The sequence below is a fragment of the Channa argus genome, chromosome 9, assembly GCF_033026475.1.
Source record: "Channa argus isolate prfri chromosome 9, Channa argus male v1.0, whole genome shotgun sequence".
NCBI classification, from domain to species: Eukaryota; Metazoa; Chordata; class Actinopteri; order Anabantiformes; family Channidae; genus Channa; species Channa argus.
This window is the reverse complement of record NC_090205.1, coordinates 11915062-11941489: the sequence shown is the minus strand read 5'-3', so window position 1 is coordinate 11941489 and position 26428 is coordinate 11915062. Positions and strand designations below refer to the sequence as shown.

The 26428-nt window shown below is 39.9% G+C and overlaps 2 protein-coding genes across 3 annotated transcripts in view; one reads left to right on the top strand and one right to left on the bottom strand.

Annotated features, from left to right (window-relative positions):
* st6gal2a (ST6 beta-galactosamide alpha-2,6-sialyltranferase 2a) overlaps positions 1 to 9960 on the top strand; it is a 33028-nt gene extending 23068 nt beyond the window's left edge. For both annotated transcript variants that reach the window (XM_067516216.1, XM_067516217.1), the window contains exons 6-7: positions 2790 to 2964; positions 7195 to 9960. In XM_067516216.1, coding sequence (XP_067372317.1) covers positions 2790 to 2964; positions 7195 to 7442 — 423 coding nt within the window. In that variant the 3' untranslated portion in view covers positions 7443 to 9960. The remainder of the gene's footprint in view (positions 1 to 2789; positions 2965 to 7194) is intronic.
* Positions 4180 to 26117, bottom strand: tmtops2b (teleost multiple tissue opsin 2b). Its single transcript, XM_067516218.1, has 4 exons — positions 25325 to 26117; positions 16367 to 16692; positions 11280 to 11513; positions 4180 to 5667 (listed from the first exon to the last, which is right to left on the bottom strand). The coding sequence occupies exons 1-4, from the start codon at positions 25686 to 25688 to the stop codon at positions 5452 to 5454; spliced, it is 1140 nt and encodes a 379-aa protein (XP_067372319.1). The 5' UTR covers positions 25689 to 26117; the 3' UTR covers positions 4180 to 5451.
* Between the last annotated feature and the right edge of the window lie 311 nt (positions 26118 to 26428).

Genomic DNA, 26428 nt, shown 5'->3' with positions numbered 1-26428 from the left:
TGATTCCCTATTGCATCCTTCTCTCACTCCCTTCCTTCCTTTTCTTTTTTGTGTTTTCTGGGAATAGTCTGTTGCCACAATCACTAGATACTAGACAGCTCTGACAGTTTGAAGGATCAGGTTTATCTAAAAAAGAGTCCCTTTACAATAAAAATAGATTTGTATGTTATGGATCGCCTGCTCTAATTATGTCAATCATTTGGCCAATTAGAACTTCTTGTCTCTTCTTATTAATTTTTCTTTCGCTTCTACAAGCTTAAAATAGAACCACTTGTCCTTTCAAATGAACAGTAACTACTGTCCAGGCTTTAACCTTTAGTTCTCTCTAGGAGCAGAGAACCTTGCTGTGCAGGCTTGTCACCTCATACAGTAACAATTTTAAGGGTTATCACACAATAAAGCTGCTGCTTAATGACGGTGCTCATTGTTGTGTAGGTTTCTGCTCTGTGTTGCAGAAAGGTAAGGGAAAGCACTTCTTATACGGAGATTTTTGTTTTTTTCTAACGGAGATGACTTGCTTCATTGACTCCTGACCATTTCCTCCTGTACCTATAGCTAAGACCAGTAATTAACCTGGACATGCTGATTGGGCTGTTGTTGTTGGGCTGTAGTTTCTTACAGCCCTTTTACATGCAGATTTTCCCTACGGGTCATATGTAGGGAAATATTACAAGATATTCCTTATTATATTATATGCTGAGCTAATAACCCAGCATGCACCTCACAGTTCTAACTTTAGAGGAGACTGGAGACATCAGGAATAGGAAAAATTAAAAGGACCCTAGAGGGTTAATTAATGTTGAGAGGGGCACCTTTGACCCTGTTACACGACTATTCTGTAGTCTGCCTCGCAGCCTTTCTGCTCTCATGATGTCAAAATGAATTTGTATGCAAGTGTAAGAATGCAGGCAGGGTAATTAAGGGCACCCAGACATCTGATTACTTTAACATTTTATTGATGAAAATTGAGACAGGAATTGACAAATTATGAAAGAACTAGTTATTTGCAGTAATTTTGTCTTTTTAATTATTGTTCCTATGTAGTCACTTACAATGGACTTTGAGATGTGTTCCTATTAGCATACAATGTATTATATTTTGCATGTAATTTGTGATTCTTTTAAAGGCAGTCATTCGTTCATATCAATGTCCGTTATTACTGTGTGTCTCTATGTCTATGAAAAAAAGAAACGGGAGACAATAACATTTTTTCCCACATGATGTAAAAATATAGATTGTATAATTCAGTGTAAATGGACACGTGGTTTTCTAAACGGACAACTTTATTTATGGTTTGACTTAATGTGCTTTATACATTTAAACAAAAGAGTAATGGAATACAATGAACTTTTATTCTATATTATAAACAAATCGAGAAATACACTAATGCAGTACATAAGTGGATGATATGGATTTTATTTTAAAATCTTCCACTTCAGGATAGCTATTGTCCTTTTTATGTGATTTTCTTTACCAGAGCTATTATTAACCATCAACGAGAAGGCACTTTTCTCTATTTGAGTCAAGAGGATGTATTCAGTGTCATTAGTAATAGATTATCTCTATGCAGCAGCCCTGGCAGAGAATTTAATCAGTTTTGTCAGAGGCTTGCAATTTTCTGCAACTGTCTTGATAACCCCAGTATGCTTGTTTTTTATTTGCCACAGTCGGGTTGCGATTCTAAACATAAGGTTGACCTCTGTCAGCATAATACTGTGACAGACTGGGACTGGGAAAAAGTGCAGGCAGTCTTTCTGGTTTCCAAACACGCAGCAGCTCAATTGTGTGTAACAGTTTCTGTTGAGAGGTTGATCTGGTGGTAGGAATCAATTTCCCATGGTCACAAACTCCCATGATCCGTGGCCTAGGTATAGATACGTACATACTCTACATGTACTTCAAACATCCTCTCCCAGCACACAGTGATGTTCTGGTACTTTCACATTATGTTGGTTATTTTTGGCAAATTGCATTACTCTGTTTAAGTTCCGAGCACAGCGTGTTTATTGTACATTATTTATCTTGTGTAACAACAAAACATAAATAAAACATTGCTCTCCTGTGAAAGTATACTAAGAATTTAGTGCAGAACCACTGCACTAAATGGTGGTAAGAATAGTTTTACCTGTGTTCACATTCAGTGGACCTTGAAAAAACTGTGCATCTTGTTATCAATTAAAACATGGCCCAGTTCTCTCCTTTTAATATTTCATCTTTGCTGATACATGAGGATTCTATTTTCCCGTCATGCAGTGTACTTGACAGTTTTATGTTTTTACATTACACACTTTGGTATTTTGCCCTTTGCTGAGTTATAAATGGCTTTTAAATTAGATTTAAGTTGAGGAACCCAGAAACTCTGGCCCCTTTGCACAGGAATGTGAAAGTATCTTGTAGTCTCTACAGAGGTTTTAGGCACAAATAGGAAAGCGAGGATACTTTCAAAAATATTTCCAGTAATAGTTTTTATTTAACAGTGAACTTCAGACAAAGTGCAGAAAAAAGACAGATTTCAATAAAGTAAATGTTTCCAGTAACCATCTTTTTATACTGCATTAATTCTCTGTACACTTACTGTATAAACAAGTAGGTTTGTTACTCTATTTTTTGCTGTATGATCAATATCGAACAATCAAATGAAATGACAATGTGGGAATGAAAACTACACTCTAATGACCATATTGACTTTAAACTGAATAGTGTGAAAAATCAGTACAAAGTCCAGTGACAACCTTCTTGTTGTCGTAACTGAGGTGTTTCACTCTCTTCCTTCCACTCTTTCTTGCCAGTGGTTTGAAAGTCCAGATTACAACCTGTTTGGTCCATACAAGGAGCACCGCAAGCGCCATCCTGACCAGCCTTTCTATATCCTTCATCCTGCCTATGTGTGGAAACTCTGGGATTTGATTCAGAGTAATACAAAGGAGAATATCCAGCCCAATCCTCCATCATCAGGCTTTATAGGTTGGTACACAGAGGTGCAGTCTGTTTGCTTGTCTCTGGTCTGTGCCTGGAGCAGATATAGATGCAAATGTATACAGTCCCAAACACACACACATGCCAGGACGTGAAGAAATTTTTATCTTGAGTATGCAAAGTGACATTATCAGCATGCAGCATGGCTGTGCAGTATACTACAAAGCAGCACATCCATGCAGGGGGCGATGGAAATGTAACTGCTGTAAGCCCATCTTCGATGCTCTCAGCATGTTAATATCCACCCCTTGCTTGTCTCATTTTGAGGACTTTCATTGTGCCCAGACATTCATACAGCAAAACATCCAATTACAGCTCAAGTCAGAAATGCATCAGGTTGATCTCCAGTATCCAGTGACATTTTCTCTCCAGATATGCACTTATCAACACTACATTTTCGATTTATAGGAGCAATGGTTATTTGACACAGTGATGTCTTATGCTGAGGGCACAACAATGTGATGCACATTCTGTACTGTCAAGTTTAATAACAGTAAACATTTTTTGTTTATTGTGTATATATAGAATGTAGTTATTGTGAACACAATGTTATTTTATGTACAACACAAGCCACCCACTATACACAAACCAGATATTATCCATCTCACACATTTGTTGTGTACAGAAGAACAACAAGAAAAAAAACTACATCACATCAAAATTATTTATTTGTAACATACAGTACAACAGCTATCACACACTGCTATAAATTAAGCAGAAATAAGGGGAAAAAAAACTATCAACCATAGATGACAGCAAGTGATTTTCACATGAACACTGAGGAGAAACAATTAACGCTGGAGCTGAAACAAAATTATACAACTTTGTATACGTAACTTAAATTTACAATAAAGTATTTGTGTGAAGACCTTTAGGATTCTGTGGTATTTACAGTCAGAGCACTTCAGAGTCTGAAATATTGAGGAGCAAGTTAAATGATAAATACATCAACCCACTGATGCCAACTGACAGATAAATCTATTATTGATTAGCGTTGGCATTTACAGCAACACAATGACAACTGAACAGCAGGCACCAAGTTCATCTTTTAATAGAAATGGGTTAAAAAATATTATGCTGAATGAATGAATGAATAAATAAATAAATAAATAAATAAATAAATAAAAAATAATTTTTATTATTATTATTATTAAAACTTTTTTTGGTAGTTAACACATGAAAAATAATTCAATACCTTGGACCCAATCTGGGCTAAACCTATCAAACACATTTCGGGATGAACTGGAACACTGACTGTGAACCAGGCCTTATCAGCCAACTCGCAAACGAACATCACATTATGGTTAAATGAGATCGGATTCCTGCCAGTGAAAAAAACTGAATGCTTTCACAAGTACAGGCTGCCTATGGTTTAGGAATTTGATGTTGAGCAGTCACATATAAATGTAATAGTTCACATGCAGTTGGCTTCACGTGTATACAATATTACATGTGTTATACTGATAAATGGACTGTGTGTATTGTACATGAGTATACAGATAGACAATCGCAGAGCCCAGAGGTTTCAAATTTGCAGTGGACTGGGGTTAGCGTGGACACTGTGACCGGTCTGAGGGTACACAGGGCCATACACAGCAAGCTGCAGCACCCTGTGTTCTGACCTATGTCGATCATGGTCAGTAACATTAAAGCCACCAGGTGGATTTAAAGGATAACTTTTGTCATTTTCTAAATGGATCCCATTGTCCACAATCACCAAGTAGATGGTAAAATATTAAATCCTATTCACTCATGTTTGGTTTCTTGTCAGCCTCTAACCTGGATTAGCTTGTTTGTCAATGCCATATACCTCCATTGTCAAAAACCATTTAAAAACGTCCTCCAGACAAACTGCTTCACTGAATGACATGTACCTTCCTTAAAAAAAACATGTTGTCAAATATAAGTATTGTCCAAAATGATAATCGGCATACCTCTAACAGAGGTATGTAGAGTTGACTTGTTATGGTACCAGGAAATGTGAGTTTGGAGTATTTGGGGACAACATTTGTTAGAAATATGTTGACCACATGTTTTGGAATGAAAGCCTATGTCACCAATTGGTGTGATATGTCTGGCAGATGTGTTTTTAATAGTTTTTAGACAACAATATAGTGGACGGTACAGACAAACACGCAGGCTGCAGACTGTTAATTAGCCAAATATGAGTAGAGAAGATTCAATGTTGGTTTTAGCATTTGTATGGTGTTTGTGGACAATGCTATTAAATTTGAAACTGACTTTAATTTAATGTATTGTGGCTGATAAGCCTTTAAAAAGTCAAACTAAGACAAAAAAAAGGAAAAGACCCCTTTCTCTATGAATACAAGCACAAACACAAAATACATCTACTATCTAAATCCATCATGGCCTGATTTCCCTCTGGTCCACACTGTAACCATTGTTCTGAACCTGAGCAATTCGTGCTTCATCTAGACAGTGGGTCCTGTCCAAACACGGTAAGGATACTCAACCTTAGCTTGTGACCTCAGGGGGGATTGTGTTTTTGACAGCCGGCGTGCTAAAGCACTGGTTGAGAGCCTCGGTGGACATCTGGACAGTGCCGGCCGTTGTGTTGTTGTAGACTCGCCGGTTCAGCTGAATTGCGGTAGTCTTGGAGGGCATCGAGGTGTTGCTGTTCTCTGCTGTCCAATGCTTACAGTGAAACAGAATAAGGAAGCATCTGTAGAACTGAAAGGGAGACAAAAAGGAAAACAATATAAACCTAACACGTTAAATCCAAACTGAGGTGTTGTGGAATCATCAGGGATAGACTGACCTTGATCAAGTTCATGAACTGTCATGTGTCACAGGTCTGTTCGGGGTAAGATTATGCAGAAATCATGCCTTAGTGCACTTTCATGTCCTCATAACCAACAGGTAAAGCTTCTTCAGTTAAATGGTCCCCTAATGGCCTGTTGCTCTGGCAGACTAGGTGGCCTCTTAGCGGTGGGTTCAACCTTCCAGGTAATTTATCGCACTAGCTAGAAAAGTCTGGAGCCATTCTCTGAAGTACAAGGGCTTGCTCTTGTTTTTATCAGAATGAGTCACAATTTGATTTCTTTTTGTGTTTATGACCGTTCTAGTCTTTCACAATCAATTTCACTCAAGACAGTGTTTTTCAGGAGTAAACGGCTGCACATTGATGGGAAACATAAGATAAGTGCAACTGTCTTATGCAGTTATGCATTTCATTTAGCTAATCTAAATCTAAATTGTGGAAAATGTTTAATTTTTATTCATGTAAAAGAGACATTTTCATTTCCACTGGTCCTGTAGTGTAGGGCAGCACTTTAAAAGCTAACACTTTACTCTGATAAAGTCTTCCAATACACATTCAGCTGATAATTTAATATTTCATCATTTTAAAAAGAATTTAAGAAAAGTAGATAACTAAACTGCTGGGTATTACTAAGAAAACAGTATATGGTGAAAACATTTACTGTTAACATAATGACACATTCTGCTCAGCTATTTGTGGTGGACAAAGGAGGAGGCTTGTGAGCAGAATTGCAGAGAATGTGATAAACACAAATCAACATTTTAAAAAGCAAAGTAGAATGGAAAAACAACACAAATATAAGTGTGTATGGGAGATGGCTTTTCTTTTATTTACTGCAAACTCACTTCATATACTTATTTACATATTAATCTACTTTTATGTCCGTCTAAAGGAGGTTTTGCTCAGCATATGTCCTCTTATTTAGCACAACTGAACTACAGATTTAGCCTTTCAATCACATTTGCTGCCCAGTCTAGCTACAGTCCTTGACATTGTGCAGATCTAGTTGAGATTTTATGATAAATGCTTTTCCCAAAGGAGCATGTATAAAACGCTGAGGAAGATTATTACATCTAACTCTCAACAGGAAATCTTATAAGCTTATTTTGATCCCAACTGCTCCAGTAGAGCTGCTTAGACTGTGGTGGTGGTGCTGGAAATGTCCAGGTGTGTAAGAGCATTCAAACTTTATTAAAAAAATAAAGGAGTTTAGCAGCTTTTAGGTGCTGCCAACCATTTAGTTATGGTGGGTTTTTTTTTTTTTGTTTTTTTTTTCCATTTGTTTGGTTTTTAATGTGATTTTACTAAAGCTAAAAAGCTTAGAGTTGCACCAACCAATACTGGTTCACAGCTAAGAGTAACAGTAGGTTTTAAAGTAAGGCAGGTAATATTTAAAAGTACAAATACATGAGCTTCTCTCTCTGTTACCATTGCAGGCATTATTCTGATGATGGCGCTGTGTGAGAAGGTGCACGTGTACGAATACATTCCCTCCACGAGGCAGACGGACTTGTGCCATTACCACGAGCGTTATTATGATGCTGCCTGCACTCTGGGTGCCTACCATCCCCTCCTGTATGAGAAGAGCCTGATCCAGCGGATCAATATGGGCCCCGAGACTGACCTCAGGGCAAAGGGCTTGGCTACTCTTCCAGGCTTCAGCACCATCATGTGTGACATCTGAGATATGAAACCTGACCCAGATATACACAAACACACACACTGGCCTTTTCCAGCCAACTGAAGGGGAGGTGCAATAAAGCCACTGGAAACAAGATGGCTAGAGCTTACAAATTTCAAATTACACCCATGAAGAACATAAGCCATAGCCCTCCAGTGAGGGATCAACATGAGATTTTGTCTTTATCAAGATGGTTTACTAGACCAGAAACTTCAGTCGTCTACTGTAGATGAAGTTGAAAAAGACTTTTCTCTCTGCTTTAGCTGAGCCACGTTATCTGTGGGTAGCAAAAGATCAATGTTTATAGATAGAGAAATGAATTTCCGACAACTTTTAGTGGCGTAACATCTTTTATTTTCTTTTTCAATAGTATGGGAGGTTCTCAAAGTAAAGGCGAGGGAAATATTTATTTTATATGATTTTTGATCATCCACAATAATGTTATGAATGTTACACACACATGCAGTGGAACGCACAGCATTAAAAGTTGTACATTAAAGGCATATTTAGTGTCTCCAATGTCTAAGTCGCCGCCGCATCAGTCACATTACTGTACATTTGTGCTCCAATTTGACATTTCCGCTGATATCTTCTTATGAAGTCAGAAACTGCGTTTTGTGTTATTGTTAGGTGTTCATTTAACGCTGCTGATGTCATTAAGGTTTATACTATTCCTTGCTGACTCACAAGCACCAGGTTGTCACTTCTTGTTCACACATTTATGATGATTCCACATTCTGTGTCCAGAAGCCTGTCTCTGTCACAAGTTCACAGGGAGGCACAGGTTGTTCTTGTTGTTTTGCATTAATCTTACCTATAGTATAGTTTTGTTTTTTTTAACTGAGGGTGTAGTGAAATGTAAACTGGGCCAAACTGGATCTACAGAAAAAACAGCTGCTCAGAAGAGCTGTAACCCTGTGCCTAGTGGCTGGCTGAACACTTTCCTCGGTTTGCCTTGTGACTGGTCAGATACATGCAGTACATACTGTGATAGGACTGGAGCAACCTGGAGTTTGGGACGTTTAAAGTAATTATTATTGCAGAAGGGATCTGTATCAGGGGATTCTCAGCTCTGCCTCAGATATCACCAGCCCCTGTTTTTGACAGTTCATTGTTACTGAATGTAATTTTCCTACTGCGTGTAATGGCCAAACCCTTTCTGGAGCTAACTACTGCAGTATGGCCTACCGATGAGCAGCTCATTGTCGGGTATTTCTTTGTGATTGAATGGTCCTACGACCATAAATGTCTCTGATTTCCTGAATCCTCTAATATTGGTCTGTGCCCATCCACAGCTCAAATTGAAGAGGATTATGATGAAAGAATTTGACCTGGTAACATCACTAGATTTGCTTTGTCTCCTGCCAGGAGGATTTTTTTAGGTTTACAGTGCGTCATTGCCGTAAACTTCACTGTGGAAGCAGATTGTTTTTTTGTTTGTTTGTTTTGATTTGTTTCTCCTACCGACAGGCAGTTATAACAAATCTTGCCTATAACACGATTTTTACAACCAAGTGTGCTATTCTTCCAAATGTTCCTGTGCCATTGGTTGTGATTTGTGTAAAACATGTCACAGAAATGTTGCTTTGAACAGTCTGATACTATATGTTTAAGGAATTTTCTCTGTTGTAGTAGATTTAGTATGTAAATTATTCTCAGGCTTAGTGTTGCTTCTCATGGAGTAGGGCTGGGTATCATCTAGAATTTGTGTAGTACAAGCACTAAAGCTGGATTTGTGCTTCCTGCAGAAGGTGGCCCGTAACCCTTAGTGTCACGTAATTCCTCTTTCAACTTGACACAAAACGCACTCCATACAAAGTTTCCAACCCAAAACTACAACATAACGTTTGCCCTTCATCTGCTTTCTACTTTAACAGCAGCCGCCTGTGTGCTGGTGTAGGCTTGTCCACAGCGGCCAGTACTGTGAGAACAACAACACGAACAAGAGTGGACAAACTCACACATGGGCGAGCTTGCATGCAGTTCTCAACAGGAAGCATGTTGCAGTGTTATTGTTGTTTCCGCGTTAATGTTGATGAAAACTGTTACAATTTATTTTTCAACATCATTTTTTTCAATATGAAAAAGCAGAGATGAATGTCATTTTAATAACCCCATAGTCACCCCATCCCTTCCCAAACACTGACAAAATGAACACCGTGTGCTGACAACAAAACGAGCTGAAGTCATGTCACAACTGGTCAAAGGATCTGACCAAAAATGACTTAAAATGTTCAATACGTGACAATAGTGATGAGCGAGATGAAAGTTTCAATACTGGTATTTTAAGTTGTGATCCAGTAAATTATCTGGAAATGTAATTAAGAAACAATGTGTGGATGAAAAAAAACCCAAACAGAACAATTAATGGCTAATTCAGTGAATTACACACTTAATAATGGTACTTCATCACATTGATGCAAAAATCTGTAAATCAAATATAGCCATTAAAGCAGTTTTCCGAATTTCCGAATGCAGCTAGTCTCACATCAGTCTTATTAAAGATGTGTTGTGCTCATAATGACTCTATCACCCTTCCCTATATGATAGCTTCTGGTACTCCAGACTTTGGAAAAATTGCATTTAATATACAAAAAGTACTGAGGTTTGGTACCCAGCCCAACTTGCTGGTAGATTATTTGCCATGTGAATTGATGATTTTTGGAAAAAGAAACCCTGTAAAGTCAACAACTGTCAGAGGATTGTCAGATTTCAGAACTTGTTTTAAATCTTGCAGATTTTCTTCTCTGCTGTAGGTTTTACGTTTCTCTGTTGACATAAATGATCTAATGTTTTAGTGCTTGTGATTGTAACACACTGAAGGTGCAAAAACTCTGAACATATTGTAAATGTGTATTTCTAATTACATTGATTACTGATACATGCACAGAGCATGCAAATCAGGATCAAAGCTAAGAGTCTTAAACTGTCTGTGCTGTACTGTGCTGCAAGTAGACACCATTGTCATTAATGTTGTGAGAGGCGATTGTACAATAGGATTTTTTTTTTTTTCCTTAAGTGGAGTTTTGCTGATTTTTATTGCATGCTTATGGACTGGGAAATCAAATCTACATTAGCTGCCATAGAGCTATTAGTGGTTCTCTGGGAATTCTTGATTAAGTGGAATGCCTTCTGGCAACGTGATCATTGCATCCTAATATTGTGCCATTTTCCATTTTAAATTACTGTGTGTCTTAGCTGAACAGGTTAAATGTGGGAAGCGGACTCACAGGAGCAATAGCAGCTTGTCTAATGTGCTTTCATTTTCTCTTGATGATACTTAAGGTGGAATTTGAATTTTTAATCCTTTTCAAGACATTCATTGTATTGTGGGTGTAGAATACAGGACATTGTACTTAATCTTGACATTTAATGTTTGACCAGTGATGAAGTGGTGAGATGAGAAACGTGTTTATTCCCCTTTACTGATTTTTTTTTTTTTTTTTTTTTTTTTTTTTGTCTTTTTTTTTTTGTGGGAACTCCTGTGCCACACTGCCTTTTAAGTTGTTTTTTTTTTTTCTACATTCCCCTCAAATAGCTTATTGCAGTGCTTCTGAAAAAGGAAAGAGAAAAAGAAGCATCCCCAACTGGAGTTAAGTGTGAAGATCCTGTTTCACTACCAACAGCCTTAGGATGTTTCTTCCTGACTTTGATTTGTCAGTGAATTTTGTTTTTGGTACACTTGAATTGATATTTAAATAGACCATTTGTATGATTTCAGCGGTCGTATTTTCTCTTTTTTTTTGTGTAATAAATAAAAACTGTGTAAATAAAGCTGTTGTACATGCCAGTAATGGCTTGGGGTTTACTCAACACCAAAACAATCTGTCGTTGACTGACCTGTTTATTCATAAGTATATAGATGAGAGGGTTGAAGACAGTGCTGCTCTTGGCCAGCAGTGAGGGCACCACACTGGCCACAGGACTGATGATGCCAGGCGGGCCAAATGTTGCCATCATGGCCACGACACCGTAAGGCATCCAGCACAACATGTAGCAGGCGGCTGTGGTCAGGACCATAAACAGTATGTGGTACTCTCTCCTCCGAGCTGCAGTCTTTCGGATCTTACCAACCTGTGGATGATAATAAGAGAAAGGGTTGTTTAAAAAAAGGAGTGAAATGGTTGGCTGAAATGTCCTTTGATTCTGTTCTAGTTTTCTAGGATGCAAGATTTTTTTAAGTGTAGCATCCACCTGTACCTTTTACAGTGATGTAATGTGGTGTTTAAACTGTCTTTCTTTCTAGATTCGAGGATGCTTTGACTCACAAGAGTCACTGAATGCACAAACTACATTCACTGGCCACAACATTAGACACACTGACTGTGAAACATTGTACAATCTAATACAGCAGCTCTGCCATGAATTCTACTTTTTTCAAGATTTCAATTTTTAAAGTGAAACCGTAAAATAGGTGGTAATTCTACTATCCTTTGATTATTGAGCTCAAAGTGGAATCTTAGTGCAGTGCAGTGCAGTGCAAGGTCGTCTATAGTTACCCCTCATCTACATTACCTACATAGAGCCAAACATCAACTGTCAGACTGGGGCAGCGTAATTTACATATGTTAAGGAATATGCATGTGACCACAAAATTAAACTACAATAAAACCAGACTTGACACAGAGTGTAACCAATAATGTATTAACTGCCCAAACTAATCTCTCATTTTAGCTGTTCAAACTTGTATAAACAAATTTGAAATTAAAATAAAATTTAAAAAGTTTGGATGATTAAATTATCACAACCAATATAATTTTCAACAAATCTACATTAAGATGTGTTAGAGAGTAATCGGAGAGTTTTCCCAGCTTACTGCATGACACACACTCAGACGCTTGCAACTTTAGGTGAGACTTCTGCATACTGAACGCAAAGAATGTTCAGATGTAATGAGGAGTTAAGTGGGACAGAGCCAGGAGCTCTGCTTTGCTCATAGATGAGATAACTTAAAAAAGTATGAAATAGTTTTACAGGTGATATCCACAGCTTCCAAATTGTGCAGCCCACTATACATATACATTAGTGTTTTAATCTCTGGCCTTACCTGAACCTTACAACTCCACACACAGCCTTTACATTAAAATGGCTTTTCTAGTCTCTGGGAAAATTAGTAAAAATAAGTGTTTCATATGTGCTCAAAATGTGGAATACAAAGAGTAATAATTTACCTTGTTTGCAATTAGTTTTCAATGATAGTCCACAGATAAAAAGCGTTTTTGGCCAAACAGGATTTATTGCTGTAAAACCACATGTATGACTGATGTGGAGGGCTGTGTGGTGGCACTCTATCTGGGTCAATGAGTTATTTCGTTCATGCCTGAAATTACAGATGGACCAGCTGCTTGGCTACTAGGAGGTTATTAAAGACCTAGTCAGGTCCATGCAGGCGTACATAGCAGGCTTTGGAATCGAACATGTATCACTATTACTCTGATGGGATGAAAATGTTGCTTGTTAATCTAATCTAATCTAATGCTGCAGCTATATAACTATTACTCTGTCACACACTGTCATTAACTGTTAGCTCTTAGCATTTTAATTATGCTAAGGGCAACCCGGGTGAAAAAAAAGTAAGATTTTGTACTGACAAAACATTGTAAGATTGCATTTGGATTTTGAGTATTTTTTTTTTTTTGGTTAAAACGAGATGACTTACATGACAAAAAAACAACAACAACAACAAAGCTTTACCAGACAAATAAGTAAAAATAAATCCCTATAATAATTATGATATTTGTACCAAGTCTAAAAACTTCAAGTCTGTTAGAATACACAGCTGCAGTCACGGTTCACGAGGTTGTGTCTCCTGTTTGCCACTATCAGATTTAAACAATGTTTGCATTTGGCATATGGCACACATCTGGTTTCCTCTCAATCAATGCTAGAATAGACTACCGGTCATTTTGGGGGTGCATGAAGATTTCCAAAGGTATGACATTCTGAAACTGGAGTCAGTGTGCTCAGGAAACCATTACAAGTGGTTTGTGTGCTAAGAAACATTAGAATATTGATTTATTTTTATGATGAAGAAACTGGTCTGATGAGTGTTGGACCTGTGGTAACAGAATGCAAGTGAAACCAATTAATCTAATGTGGCCCACACAGTGGTATAGAGTATGTAGGTGAAGGGTACTTTGTGAAAGCTGCTTATTGGTACCAGAAAGTCTTATAATGCATTTGTGTTTGTGTGCGTCGGTTGTTTCATTATTGTCTTTATTTGTATAGAAATTAAAACATCTAAAACTGATATCCGAAGTCCTTTAACTAATTGCAATAACTAAAGAAACAAAGAAAGATGTTTTAGGGGCTTAAGCTGTGTCACAGCAGCTTATCATTACAGGTGCGATGCTCTGATAATCCTCTGCCCTGCCAACCTCTCTGCTCTGAATCACAAACAATCTAAATCACTAGAGGTGCAAAGGATTCAACTTACTTACGACAAGTAAATTCACACGGTAAAAAGCTGATCACAGCAACAGATACTTAAATGTGCATTGCAGTAATTAGTCCAGTAATCTCTTACTGTCCATGGAACTGGGTCTACTTACCAGTTAAGATAAGAATAATTTGTTGTCCTCTGCATGGTCTCTAAAATGAAGCAAATAATCCAATACTGCTTTGTACTTTAGTTTCTTGTATTTAGACATTTGATGCTTCAGTCTTAATCATATATTCTCTACTTTCTTTATTAGTGGCTGGTTCAGAGCTTCTACACCTGTTTCCATGAAGTGCACAGCACACAGTAATCACTGCAGGGTACCAGCAAAACTTTGTTCATGCACCCTGTGATTTTGCTTTATAAATGAGTTAAAAATAACTACATTGATTAGCTGCTCTAAATAAAGTAAAAAAACACTTTGCCTTAATCTGCATCAATAATATAAACATTAAGAAATGAATGAATGAATGTTTTGCCCACTGATTTTCTGATTTTCACTGATTTTAATAGTTAATGAAGGGGTGAGTCATGTTTTGAATCAAAAACCAGTGGGCAGAGAAATATACTGTAGCTGGCCAACCTGTGAATAAAAGTGTGTTTGAAACATGTAGTTGCACAGCACTGTGGTCTATTGTCTTAGTAGAGAAGCCATATTTCTAACTTTTCTGTAAGAGATATCTTTGATTATTAGACTTTCATCCAAATTTGACACTGTTCTCATATGATTTATTATAGCTATAAATGCAAAATCAATTCACTGATGTCACATTATCACATCATATCATCTTTGAGCATTACTTGCAAATCATAATGGGAGTGAATTGCTTCAATTTAGGTGATTAAAATTTTGTAAGATTTTGTATCACCTACTTTCATTTTGGCGCGAAACTAAGTTAATACTAAGTGTATTTATATAGCATCTCGAGTGCAGACATTGTAAAGTGCTTAAAAACAAAAACAAAGAGGAAAGGTGTATACTAAAATAGAAAATAAAACTAAAAAAGGCATAAAACAATGATAGAAAAAGCTAAAAAAATGCATTTCTAAACAGGTGGGTCTTAAGCTGCTTTTTAAAGTGTCCACAGTGTCCAAACATCTTAGATCAACAGAAGAGAGTTTTAAGAGTTTAGGAGCTACGACCTCCAAATCGTGTCCTTTTGTCTTGACCTTGAACACAAGCTGGGACAAGCAGCAACCCCTGAATGGATGATACTAAGATTTCTACTGGTAATCCAAAACTTTTACTGGATTCTGAATTTGACGCCAGTGTAAAAAATCAAAATGGAGGTAACATGCAATTTTTTGGAAGATTAAGTCAAGGGCTAAGCTCTACGAATTGAAACTATTTAAAAATGAGGGATATTTTGTGAAGGCAGGTAAAAAGCGAATTACAATATTCAAGATGGGATAAAATTAAGACATTAAAAATAGTTTCCATTTCTGTTGGAGATACAATGTCCCTGTTCTTGGCAATGCTGGTCAAGACTCATAGCTTGGTCTATGCTGAACAGACGAAGTCCCAGACTTTCTTTTACTTTTGGGACAAAACCACCTTGGCCAGAAATAAGAACTTCTGTTCTGTTGGGATTCTATTGTAAAAAAAAAAAGTTATTAGCCACCCAATTTTAATAGAGGTAAGATGGTTTAGAAGGCGAGACAGTTGTTCAGTGTTGTTGGGCTTAAACAAGTAATGTACTTGAATATCTTCTGCATAAAATGGTAGGCTATACGTTTGTAATGACTTGTTATCTGTGAAAGAAACTCATGCCCTACCACGAGGGAGTGAATTATCTCTCCAACTACATACAGGAGTTAGTGCAGAGAGGAGCTTTTTCTGTGGTCCCAGCAGAGAACACGGAGATTGTGCCTTTTTTCTGGATATTTCCTGGTCCTGGGGGCTAAAACATTCCTCAAATGCCTATTTCTTTTCCTGTACTTTGTACACTTGGGGGCAGATGTCATTGCATGTATCAGCACTAACACCTCGGTAGGTGAAGAACTGGACCCGGTGATCAAAGCCACCCAGCAGCTTACTGTTTGTAATGCTTTGGTCTTCTTGAGTAGAGATCTTATGACCCCTCAGCTCTGCCTTTCATGTGCAGAGTCGCCATCACAGCAGAGGGCTGCTGGCATCAGGCTTTCCTCTCTAGACCCATAAAGCTCTGGGGAGATTGAAGATTATGCTATATAATTCTGCCTCTATAAAAACACACACTACACTGCTACTCCAATATGCACTGAAATTCAGTGATGGCAGTGATTAGTGCCATTTTTAGGAGGCTGCTGCCTGAGCTTCCATTTTGCAAATATTATTTTTATCCACTCAGAAGGTTGACACTATTGGATGCCTTTGTAAGTGATATTAATTCAAAGTATCCATCTGCTGTTTTGTCTGATAAAGCTTCTAAAAGGTGCAGGATTGATTAAACAACATCTAAGTAAAGTCACACCTTCACACACAAACACACTTTTGCTATTGCTCTACCTGTTTAACTGCCCAGAGAAGCCTGGCGTAGCAGTAGATCATCACCATCACAGGCAGACCCAAGCAGAAAATAAAGAGACAGATGATGTAGGCGTGTGACTGCCCTGACCGAGCCGTCCAAGACACCGAGCAACTTGTTCCGGCCCCCTCTGGTGCATAGCTGCTCCAGCCGAGCAGGGGTGGCACTGTCCAGAACAAGGAATAGAGCCAAGTGCCCCCAACAGCAAGCAGGGGCTTGCGATAGTTTGGTCCACGCTTGTTGTATACAGTCAGTGTGTTGTAGCGGTCATAGGAGAGGATCACTAAAGATACCAGTGACACAATACCTGAGGAAGACAGACAGGTGGACAAGGAGGCTAGTGTTAAAGAGAAAAATTGATTCACAAAATATGGCATTTTAAATCAACTACCAGCTTAAAACAGCATAGAAAAAGAAAATTATCGTGACAGCATTTCAAATACAGAAGATCTTGGACGTGTCCTTGGAATAAAAATTCAGCCATGCTGGCTGTTCTGTAAAGCTGGGTCTCAGCTGGGCCTGAAAACCAAATAAACATTGATGCTTTATATCTTTGTGCAAACCCAAGTCTGCAGTCTATCTCAGGGCCAACACCGAGAGACATACACAGACACAGACAACCATTCACATGCACACGCTCAACTATAGACACTTTAGAATTACCAATTAAACTCCACACAGAAAGGCAGTAGTCGGAAGGAGGATTTGATCTGCGAGGAAGCTGTGCTAACCACTCCTTTACTATGCTGCCCTAAAATTGTTATGTACATTTATATTTTTACTTTTACTATACATATTATGTGAATATAGATACTGCTTGTTTTATTTCATATATGAAAGGTAAAACACTGCTGCAGTACCGACAGTAGTTTAAATGTGTAGCTTTAAGTCATGGATGCATTATGCCATGGTTCTTTCTAACTAATTTGTTTCAGAAGGCATCCATACAGTATTTTATAGTGTAACCAAGAAATTTATTTAACTGGGGGAAACGGATAAGAGAAAAACCCAGAAAGGAGAAGAATTGGAAAAAAACAGTCCTGCTTCCACAGCATTTGATCATTCCACCCCCACGTTTTCTCTCATCATCATCACGTGCTTGAATAAAGAAACACCTGTAGCCCCATTAAAAATAACGATTACAGGATTTTACATACATACCAACATTGCACACTGACATTTCTTGATGGGATTCACGCCTGCAGTGCCAAATCCTTCAACACATTACTCAGCAGCTGGAAGTAAAACCCAATTGTGTTAAGCATCATTAGTATAGAAGAGGCCAATCTATTTGATGTCTTTCAAGAACTGATATGATTGTTATGAAACCATTTACAGTTTGCATGTTTAAATAGGCCGTATTCTGCATAAGTTTGGATTTGTTGTTTTTTTTCCTTTGGCTCTACTGAAACATTTCCCGAATGTTTTTCTTATAATTGATCTTTATGCAGTATTTCATCTCCTCTATTCAGTTAGTTTTAGTTCCTCTAAGCCCCCAGAGCCCACTCTATTTGATTGGCTGGCTTGTGGAAGCCTGCCAGTGAACCATCGATACGGCAAAGGGAGGGGTGCAAATTGAGGAAGTATGGACCCAAAATGGAGATCTGTTCATAAAGTGATGTTCATAAGTAGGACTGTAGGGGACATTTTGGAAGGGTCAAGAGAAAATCTTTGACAGCAATCAGCTCAACACTGAACACTTTCTGACACTTTCTCACTGTTTAAAATAGAACCCACTAACAACAGTTAAGTAACAAGTCCTTTAAAAGTGCATGTCAGTACTAATTCCCTCCCTAATCTTCAACATAATGGACACAGTGGGAATATGACCACTCTAGTGTCATTTTGCAGATACGCAACAGATCAAAAACCCAAGTACTGGAACAGTTCGAAATGTGATTACTTCAATGCACCTTGGCATTGTTTCTAAAAGTCTCTGGAACTCTACTGAAAATATTGAAAACTATTCTTCCAAAGCATATTACCACATTTGGTGTGTTGGTGACGGTGGTGGAGACTGCTGTCCTAACATGTCGGTTCATTTCTCCGCTAAGTGTTCAGTTAGATTAAGATCAGGTCCTCTGGGAGGTCATGACATATATTCAAATCATTTTCATATTCATCAAACCATTCAGTAACCCCTTATACCCTATACATGGACGAGATCACTTTAATCAGGATAGTGAATAACTGTATTGATTTGCAGTGATCTGTCCCCTCTTAGAGCACAAATAGGTGTTGTCAAACATAAAATTTCCAACCCCATTTACTTTCACCTAGCTCTGAATACAGATGTCATTACGCTCTCTGCTCCTATTGAAACACTAGCCAGTGGAACAGTCTTTGTCACCAGAAGCTTGTGCCATCTTTGCACTAACAATAAACTCTATTTCGAGGTCACTTTGATCTCCTCTCTTCCTCTTGCAATCTTTCAAAATCAGAATCCGCCAGTCTTGTTAAGAATTTTTAAACATGCTGCAGAGCAGAATGTGATGTTAATTGCTCAATTGTATCATGCAGTGCACATGTGGACTAGATGGTGCAATTGTCTAGTCGCATCAATGACTGTCCAGCTGTGACTCTGTGTGAGTTTACGCTTTTCTGTAGAATTGTGGAACAAAATAAATGTAAATGCATATTGGGAAAAAAATAAATGTGGAAATACGTTAATATAAAAGACATTCATTTTTTAAATTATTGCGGTTTATATTTTTTATTATTCACAGATGTTTATTTATTTCCCTGTGGCCCTGCAAACCACCTCAATCTGGCCTCTCTGACTTTATCTCCAAAACATCTAACATGAGCTGTCCCTCTGATTTACTCCTTCCTGATCCTGTCCATCCTCGTCCCTCCCAAAGAGAACCTCAACATCTTAAGCTCTGCTACCTCCAGCTCTGCCTCCTGTCTTTTCTTCAGGGCCAATGTCTCTAAACCAAACAACATCGCTGGTCTCACCACCGTCTTGAAAACCTTTCCTTTCATTCTCGCTGATACTCTTTTATCACACAACACACTTTTCTCCAGCTGTTCCAAGCTGCTTGCACTCAGCTCTTCACCTCTTTTCCACACTCTCCGTTGCTCTGAACCTTTGACCCTAAGTACTTAGTCCTGCATCTTCTTCACCTCTGCTCCCTGTTACCTCACCGTTAAACCTGGGTCCCTCTCATTCACACACATGTATTCTGTCTTGCTGCGTCTAAGCTTCATTCCTCTGTTTTCCAGAGCAGACCTCCACCTCTCTAGATTTTCCTTCACCTGCTCCCTGCTCTCATATCATCTGCAAACATCATAGTCCATGGAGATTCCTTTCTAACCTCATCTGTCAGCCTGTCCATCCCCAGAGCAAACAAGAAGGGGCTCAGAGCCGATCCTTGATGCAGACCCACCTCCACCTTGAACTCCTTTGTCACATCTACAGCACACCTCACCAGGGTCTTACAGCTCTCATGTCCTGAGATACATGTCCTGCACGACTCTAACATACTTCTCTGCCACTCCAGACTTCCTCATACAATACCACAGATCTTCTCTCGGCACCCTGTCATACGCTTTCTCTAAATCTACAAAGACACAAAGCAACTCCCTATGACCTTCTCTGTACTTCTTCATCAGCATCCTCAAAGCAAATAATGCATCTGTTGTGCTCTTTCTAGGCATGAAACCCCATTGCTGTTCACAAATGCTCACCTCTGTCCTTAGCCTAGCTTCCACTACTCTTTCCCACAACTTCATTGTGTGGCTCATCAGCTTTATTCCTCTGTAGTTGCCACAGCTCTGCACATCTCCCTTGTTCTTGAAAATGGGCACAAGTACACTTCTCCTCCAGTCCTCGGGCATCGTTTGACTCTCCAAGATCTTGTAAAACAAACTAGTCAGAAACTCTACTGCCACCTCTCCTTGATACTTCCATACCTCACTCTTACTAATCTTTGCTACGTCCTGCTCCACATCAGTCATCTCTTCTACTCTTCATTCTCTTTCATTTTCCTCATTCATCAACTCTTCAAAGTTCTCCTTTCATCTTCCCATCACACTCCTGGCACCTGTCAATACATTTCCATCCTTACCTTTAATCACCCTAACCTGCTGCACATCCTTCCCATCTCTATCTCTCTGCCTCACCTCCCTGTACAAATCCACCTTTCCCCCTTTACTGTCAAACCTAGCATACAAGTCCTCATATGCTCTTTGTTTGGGCTTTGCCACCCTTACCTTCACTTTGTGCTGCATCTCCCTGTATTCCTGTCTACTCCCTTCAGTCCTCTCAGTGTCCCACTTCAGTATCCCCACTTAAAGAGAGGATTTGGACAGAGGAGGCTAGTGTGCTGAGAGCCTGTTTTAACACCACAGACTAGGACATTCTCTGCAGTCCCCAAAAGGACATTGACAACCTTACACACTGGAGGGCGGCTATAGCTCAGTTAGTAAGGTCAGTGATTCGATCCCCGGTCACGGCTACGTGTCAAAGTATCCTTTGGCAAACACTGAACTCCAAGTTGCTCCTGGTGGGTCAGGTGAGCACCTTGCTAGCAGCCACTGTCATCGCTGTGTGAGTGTATGTGTTAAAGGGTGAATGGGAATCAACATATTAAAGCGCTTTGTGAGCGCTATATAAGTGGCCATGTACCATTTTATCACTGCATCATGGACTACATTAACTTTTGTGTAGTGTTCTGTGCCACCCAGGAAAGTACAGTGCTTTACTAACAACAAGCCCTGGGTGAGCCCTGAGCTTAAGGCCCTGCTGAATGAAAAGAAGCTTTCTTCTTAGGGGACAGGGAGGAGCTAAACAGAGTGCAGCAAGATATGAAGTACAAGCTCAGGAGATGCAAGGACAGCTACAGGAGAGGACACATCTTGGGGCACAGAGAGGGGGGGGTGGCCACCATTGGAGACCAACTTGGGCAAATTAATTGATTCAGTTCTTTAATACATTTGATTCTGCCCAGTCCCCAGCCCCCAACTATCTAGGCCACTCTTCATACCTCTCTAGGCCAGTCGTCTCCTCCCAGCTGCAACCTCTCACACCTCAACTATATGTGGACCACTCTGCCCCTCCTCCTATTGTCACCAAGGGCTGCCAACAGCCCACCGCTACAGACAACCACAACAGGTCACCACTAACCCCCTCTTCCTCACTGTGGAACACGTGAGAAGAGAGTTAAGGAAGATGGAGGTTAGAAAAGCCACAGGCCCTGATCATATTAACCCCAGGCTCCTCAAGGAGTGTGCAGAACAGCTTAATGAGGTGGTCTGGTACATATTTAACCTGAGTCTCAGCCTGGAGAGGATCTTGGTTGTGTGGAAGACCTCCATTTCCTAAAATAGTGCACGCTAGGGAGCTGAAACACTACATACCTGTCGCCTTAACTTCCCACCTTATGAAGACCATGGAGAGGATCATCCTCGTCCTGGCTCGTCCTGGCATCAGGGTGGATGATGCTGTTATCTACCTGCTGCATCAAGGCCTGTCCCAGCTGGATTCCCCTGGGAGTACTGTGAGGGTCATGTTCTTCAATTTCCCCAGTACTTTTAACACATTCCAGCCATCACTGCTGCAGAGGAAGCTAGAGGTCCCAGGCATGGTCCAATATCTGGCTGCATGGACCATCAACTACCTCACTGACAGACGATAGTACATGAGACTATGCGACTGTATATCGGATGTGGTGGTCTGTAGCATGGGGGCCCCCCGGGGGACGATGTTTTCCCCTTTTCTGTTCACCCTCTACATGTCGGACTTCAAGTACAACTCCTCGCAGCATTACCTGCAGATGTTCTCAGATAAAACTGCAGTCGTTGGCTGTGTGTCCAAGGGAAATGAGCAGGAATACAGGGAAGACATTACATACATTATTGACTGTTGTGAAAAAAACACCTGCTCCTGAACAACAGCAAGACAATGGAGTTAGTAATTGACTTCCGGCGGAAATCCCCACTAGTAACACCGGTGAGCATCCAGGGCTTAGATAGGGAGTGTGTGGTCACTTTTAAATACCTAGGTGTTCACCTCAGCAATAAACTTTACTGGTCCAACAACAATGATGCCCTGTACAGGAAGGGCCAGAGACCTCCGTCTCCTCAGCAGGTGGAGACAACTGTTGAGGAGAATGAGGTCCTTTGGTATGAGCAGGGCACTTCTCCGATGTTTCTATAACATTATGGTGGGCTCTGCAGTTTTCTATGCTGTTTTATGCTGGGCAGGTGGCAGCATGGACAGAGACAGGAAGAGACTCAGTAAGCTGGTTAAGAGAGGCGGCTCTGTCCAGGGCTGCCCACTCAATTCCATCCAGTGTATGAAGGAGTGCTATCGCAGGTCATTCCTCCCCACAGCTATCAGATTGTACAACTCATCAATACAGTGAGACATAAAATGGGAGTAAATTTTTTTGTGTAATGTGTTCGGTTATTATGTAAGAAACGTTTGTGTCTATTATGTAACTTTTTTGTGCCCTTGTGCAATATTGATTTAGGGGAAATATCTTTGATTTAATGTGTGGTGCAATATCTGGCTCTTGTCGTTTCGCTGCCGGAACACTAGAATTTCCCCATCGTGGGAACAATAAAGTCTTATCTTATCATCTTAGCTTATGCTTACCTCTTTCTCTGTATACTCCTGAACTTCCTTGTTTTACCACCAAGTGTCCTTGTCAACTTTCCTCTTTGCCGATGACACGCCGAGTACCCTCCTACATGTGTCCCTTATCACATTAGCTGTAGTTGTCCAATCATCTTGAAGCACCTCCTGACCATCCAGCAGATGTCTCATCTCCTCCCTGAACACCACACAACATTCTTCCTTTTTCAACTTCCACCAATTTGTCCTCTGCTCCGCCTTAGTCCTCCTCATATTTCCCCTCCAGAGTCATTTTACACACCATCCTGTGTTGTCTGGCTACGCTCTATCCTACAATACTTTCCAGTCACTAATCTCTTTGTTGACACACTCATGACTGTTAAATTATACTCATAATTTAAATAATAATCATAAGGTCTTTTTAAGACACTCAAACCCACTTTAAAGATACGATTATTAAAAAAAATTACACACACACACACACATCCACACACACATAAACATATACCCACACACACAAGCCAATTAAAGGAAGCGTCTGAAAAATAAACAAAATTCAACAGGAGGAAGTGATATTGTAACTTTTGAAGGTGAGTTTAAAGTGCTTTTTCATGTGCAGGGTGGTGGAACATTTAATGGCAATGAGGGAGTTTCAGAGAGTAGGGGTGGCAATGGAAAGGCTCTGTCAACTCAGGTTCAGTGCTCAGCCCTCTGGGGGATGGAAAGAAGGTCAGAATCAGCTAAGCAAAGGTCGGTTGCTGGGGTGTGATGTTGGAAGAGATTAGAAAGGCAGGAGGAAGCCATATTGTGGAGGGCTAAAAAATTCATCTATGACTGAGAGATAGATGTTCTTCATGTTCTTATAGCCAGCTGTAGTAGCTTTCACCAAGGTTAGTATTTTCTGAAAGATTTTTATTTTTTATTAAAAAATGTATAACAAATGAGTTAAGCGCTTCCACCTCACAGTTAGAAGGTCCCCAATTCAAATTCCAGGCAGGCTTTGGCATTTCTGTGTGGAGCTTGTGTGTTCTTCCCATGGTTGTATAGGTTTCCTCCCACATTTCAAAGAAATCCATGTTAGGTTAATTGGTGGCTCTAAATTGCCCATGGGTGTGAGTTTGAGTGGTTGTCTGTTTGTGTATGTCTCTCAGTGTTGGTCCTGAGATAGACTGGTGACCTGCCTCTCCCCCAGTGACTACTGGGATAGCCTTGACTCCCCTGTATCCCTGAAAAGTGTAAGTGGTTACAATTGATAGATGGATGGATAAACAGTGAAATTCAGTCATGTTTAAAATCTAATGTTGGGAGTTGACACATCTTTGCACAAAGGCACAGTGATTTGTTTTCTTCAGCATTCAGCTACTGCAGTAAAGCCAAAATGTGTTTTGATGTCATATAAAAATGTGTTTAAGGTTTAATATAGTATAGCTAACTCACCTGGCAAGTATCAAGCTACTGCAATTTTATTTATTTTATGTTCTAACAGTAAAATATGTGTCTACCCTTTCCTGCTTTCCTGTCTCTGTATTTTGATGCGAACTCAGTGTGCACAAGTACAAAGGGCGGAATAGATGACAGACCACACAAAGCGAGCTCTTGGCGTTTGTGAAGCTATGCGTCACTTTGTTGGCGTTGAGGGGATTTCAGCAAACTGTTTAGTAGCATCTGCATAAAATAACGGAATAATACTAAAGGACTGAACTAAACACTCCTCAATCCATTTCTATTTTAAATAGACTTAAACAATAAATTATCTAATCTGCAACTCAGGCTCAGTGATCCATTTTGATCCATAAAATAATCTGATTAGTTCACACGATGGCATTATACTGAAAAGTTTCTGTTCCTAAAGACAGCAAGGCACGTGCGCCAAAGCCAGAGCGATTACGCACGACCACCCACTATGTTTACCTTGATTATATTAGTTGCAAATGACAAAATAATTCTGCAAATAAACACACACACGCAATTTTGCCATTTCCTAAACGCCAGCTATAGATCAGGTGAGCTTTGTTTTTATGAAACAGGCTGCATCGCCGATCTGTCGTGTTGTGGGTCGTGATGACGCGTGCGCTCACGTTCCTCAGTTTGCAGGTAAGATCATTGGGGGGGGGGCGTCCGGGTCGAGCGGGGCCCCTAATTGGCAGCCAGTAACAATTAATCATAACACTTCTTTGATAAACGTTTCTGAAGGACAGCTCAGCTGTTTTTATGACATAAAAACCGGTCTGCAATCGCAGCCTGCTTTAGGTTCTACCTATGTTCAGCATTTTAGTAGGCTAAGCTGACTGACATATATTTTTCAAACATCCCTGTTTATTAGTCGTGTGCCAAGTATCAGAAAATCTGAGGAACTTACCAAAGCAGGAGTTGATGAAGCCGTACCAGTTGCAGCCGCTGGTCCCCAGCAGCCACTTCCCACGAATACTGGATGCGAAGCTGAGAGTGGTGCCGAACATACACACCAGCATGTCACTGACACTTATATTCAACAGCAGCATGTTCACCGGTGTTCGCAGCTTCTTGAATTTGCAGAAGAGCAGAAGGACAATGAAGTTGTTAAGGAAGCCAAAAGTCATAATGAAGCCCAGCACCACGGACAGCACTATGAAGCCCGTCGGGGATAGCTTCCTGTCCGCCGGGGAGCCCATCAGCTCCCTGCCATCGCTCAGGTTGAAGCTGTAGTTCAGACCATCCTGGTCAGAAAACATCCTGCGGTCCATTCATCGGTGTTTCTTCTTACTGTAGGCTTGTTTCGGTTATTAGGCTTTTCTCAAATGGAAAGTTTGTGGCATCTCCCTTCTCAAGTCTCCATGATTATTTTCTTTTGCCACACTAGACGTGCTTTTGATATTGTATTTAAAACGCACAATCCTCTAATGGTGCTTAGATAATATATCTAACTACTCATTCCTAGAAACGCTAAAAACACAACGTCACCTGTTACCTTTACGCATCGCGCGTCTCCTTCAAATTTCAGTGAGCGGCACCAGCATCTACGTCAGTGAACTACCAGTCCACATCCCAGTTAACACAAGATTTTACTTCTTTTATACGCAGTTATTTCACGCTTGGGAAAGTCAGTCGTTTGTGCTCACTTGGAAGATATAAAGTGCGCTCTGCTCCTATGCAGCATTTTAAAGCGTCTCTTACGTCAGGAGGCACTGGTAAGACTGAAGTCAGGGGAGGTTTGAGAGAAAGATAGAGAGAGGGGGGGGGAGAGAGAGAGTGTACGTGTCAGTATGGACTGATAAACAGGGCTCTACCTGTCAAATATGCTATAAATATTTTCACTTTACATTTTTGTCACACATCATAAAAACTAATTTATCATAACTATTTCCTGTTCTTTGCATTGGACTGTGGCTTGAGGAAGGTGCAGACAGACCTTCAGGCATGGTCAGATCTACTGGGGTTTAAGTGAGTAGCTGCACTTTAGGGCTTACCCTTACCATAGCATCTT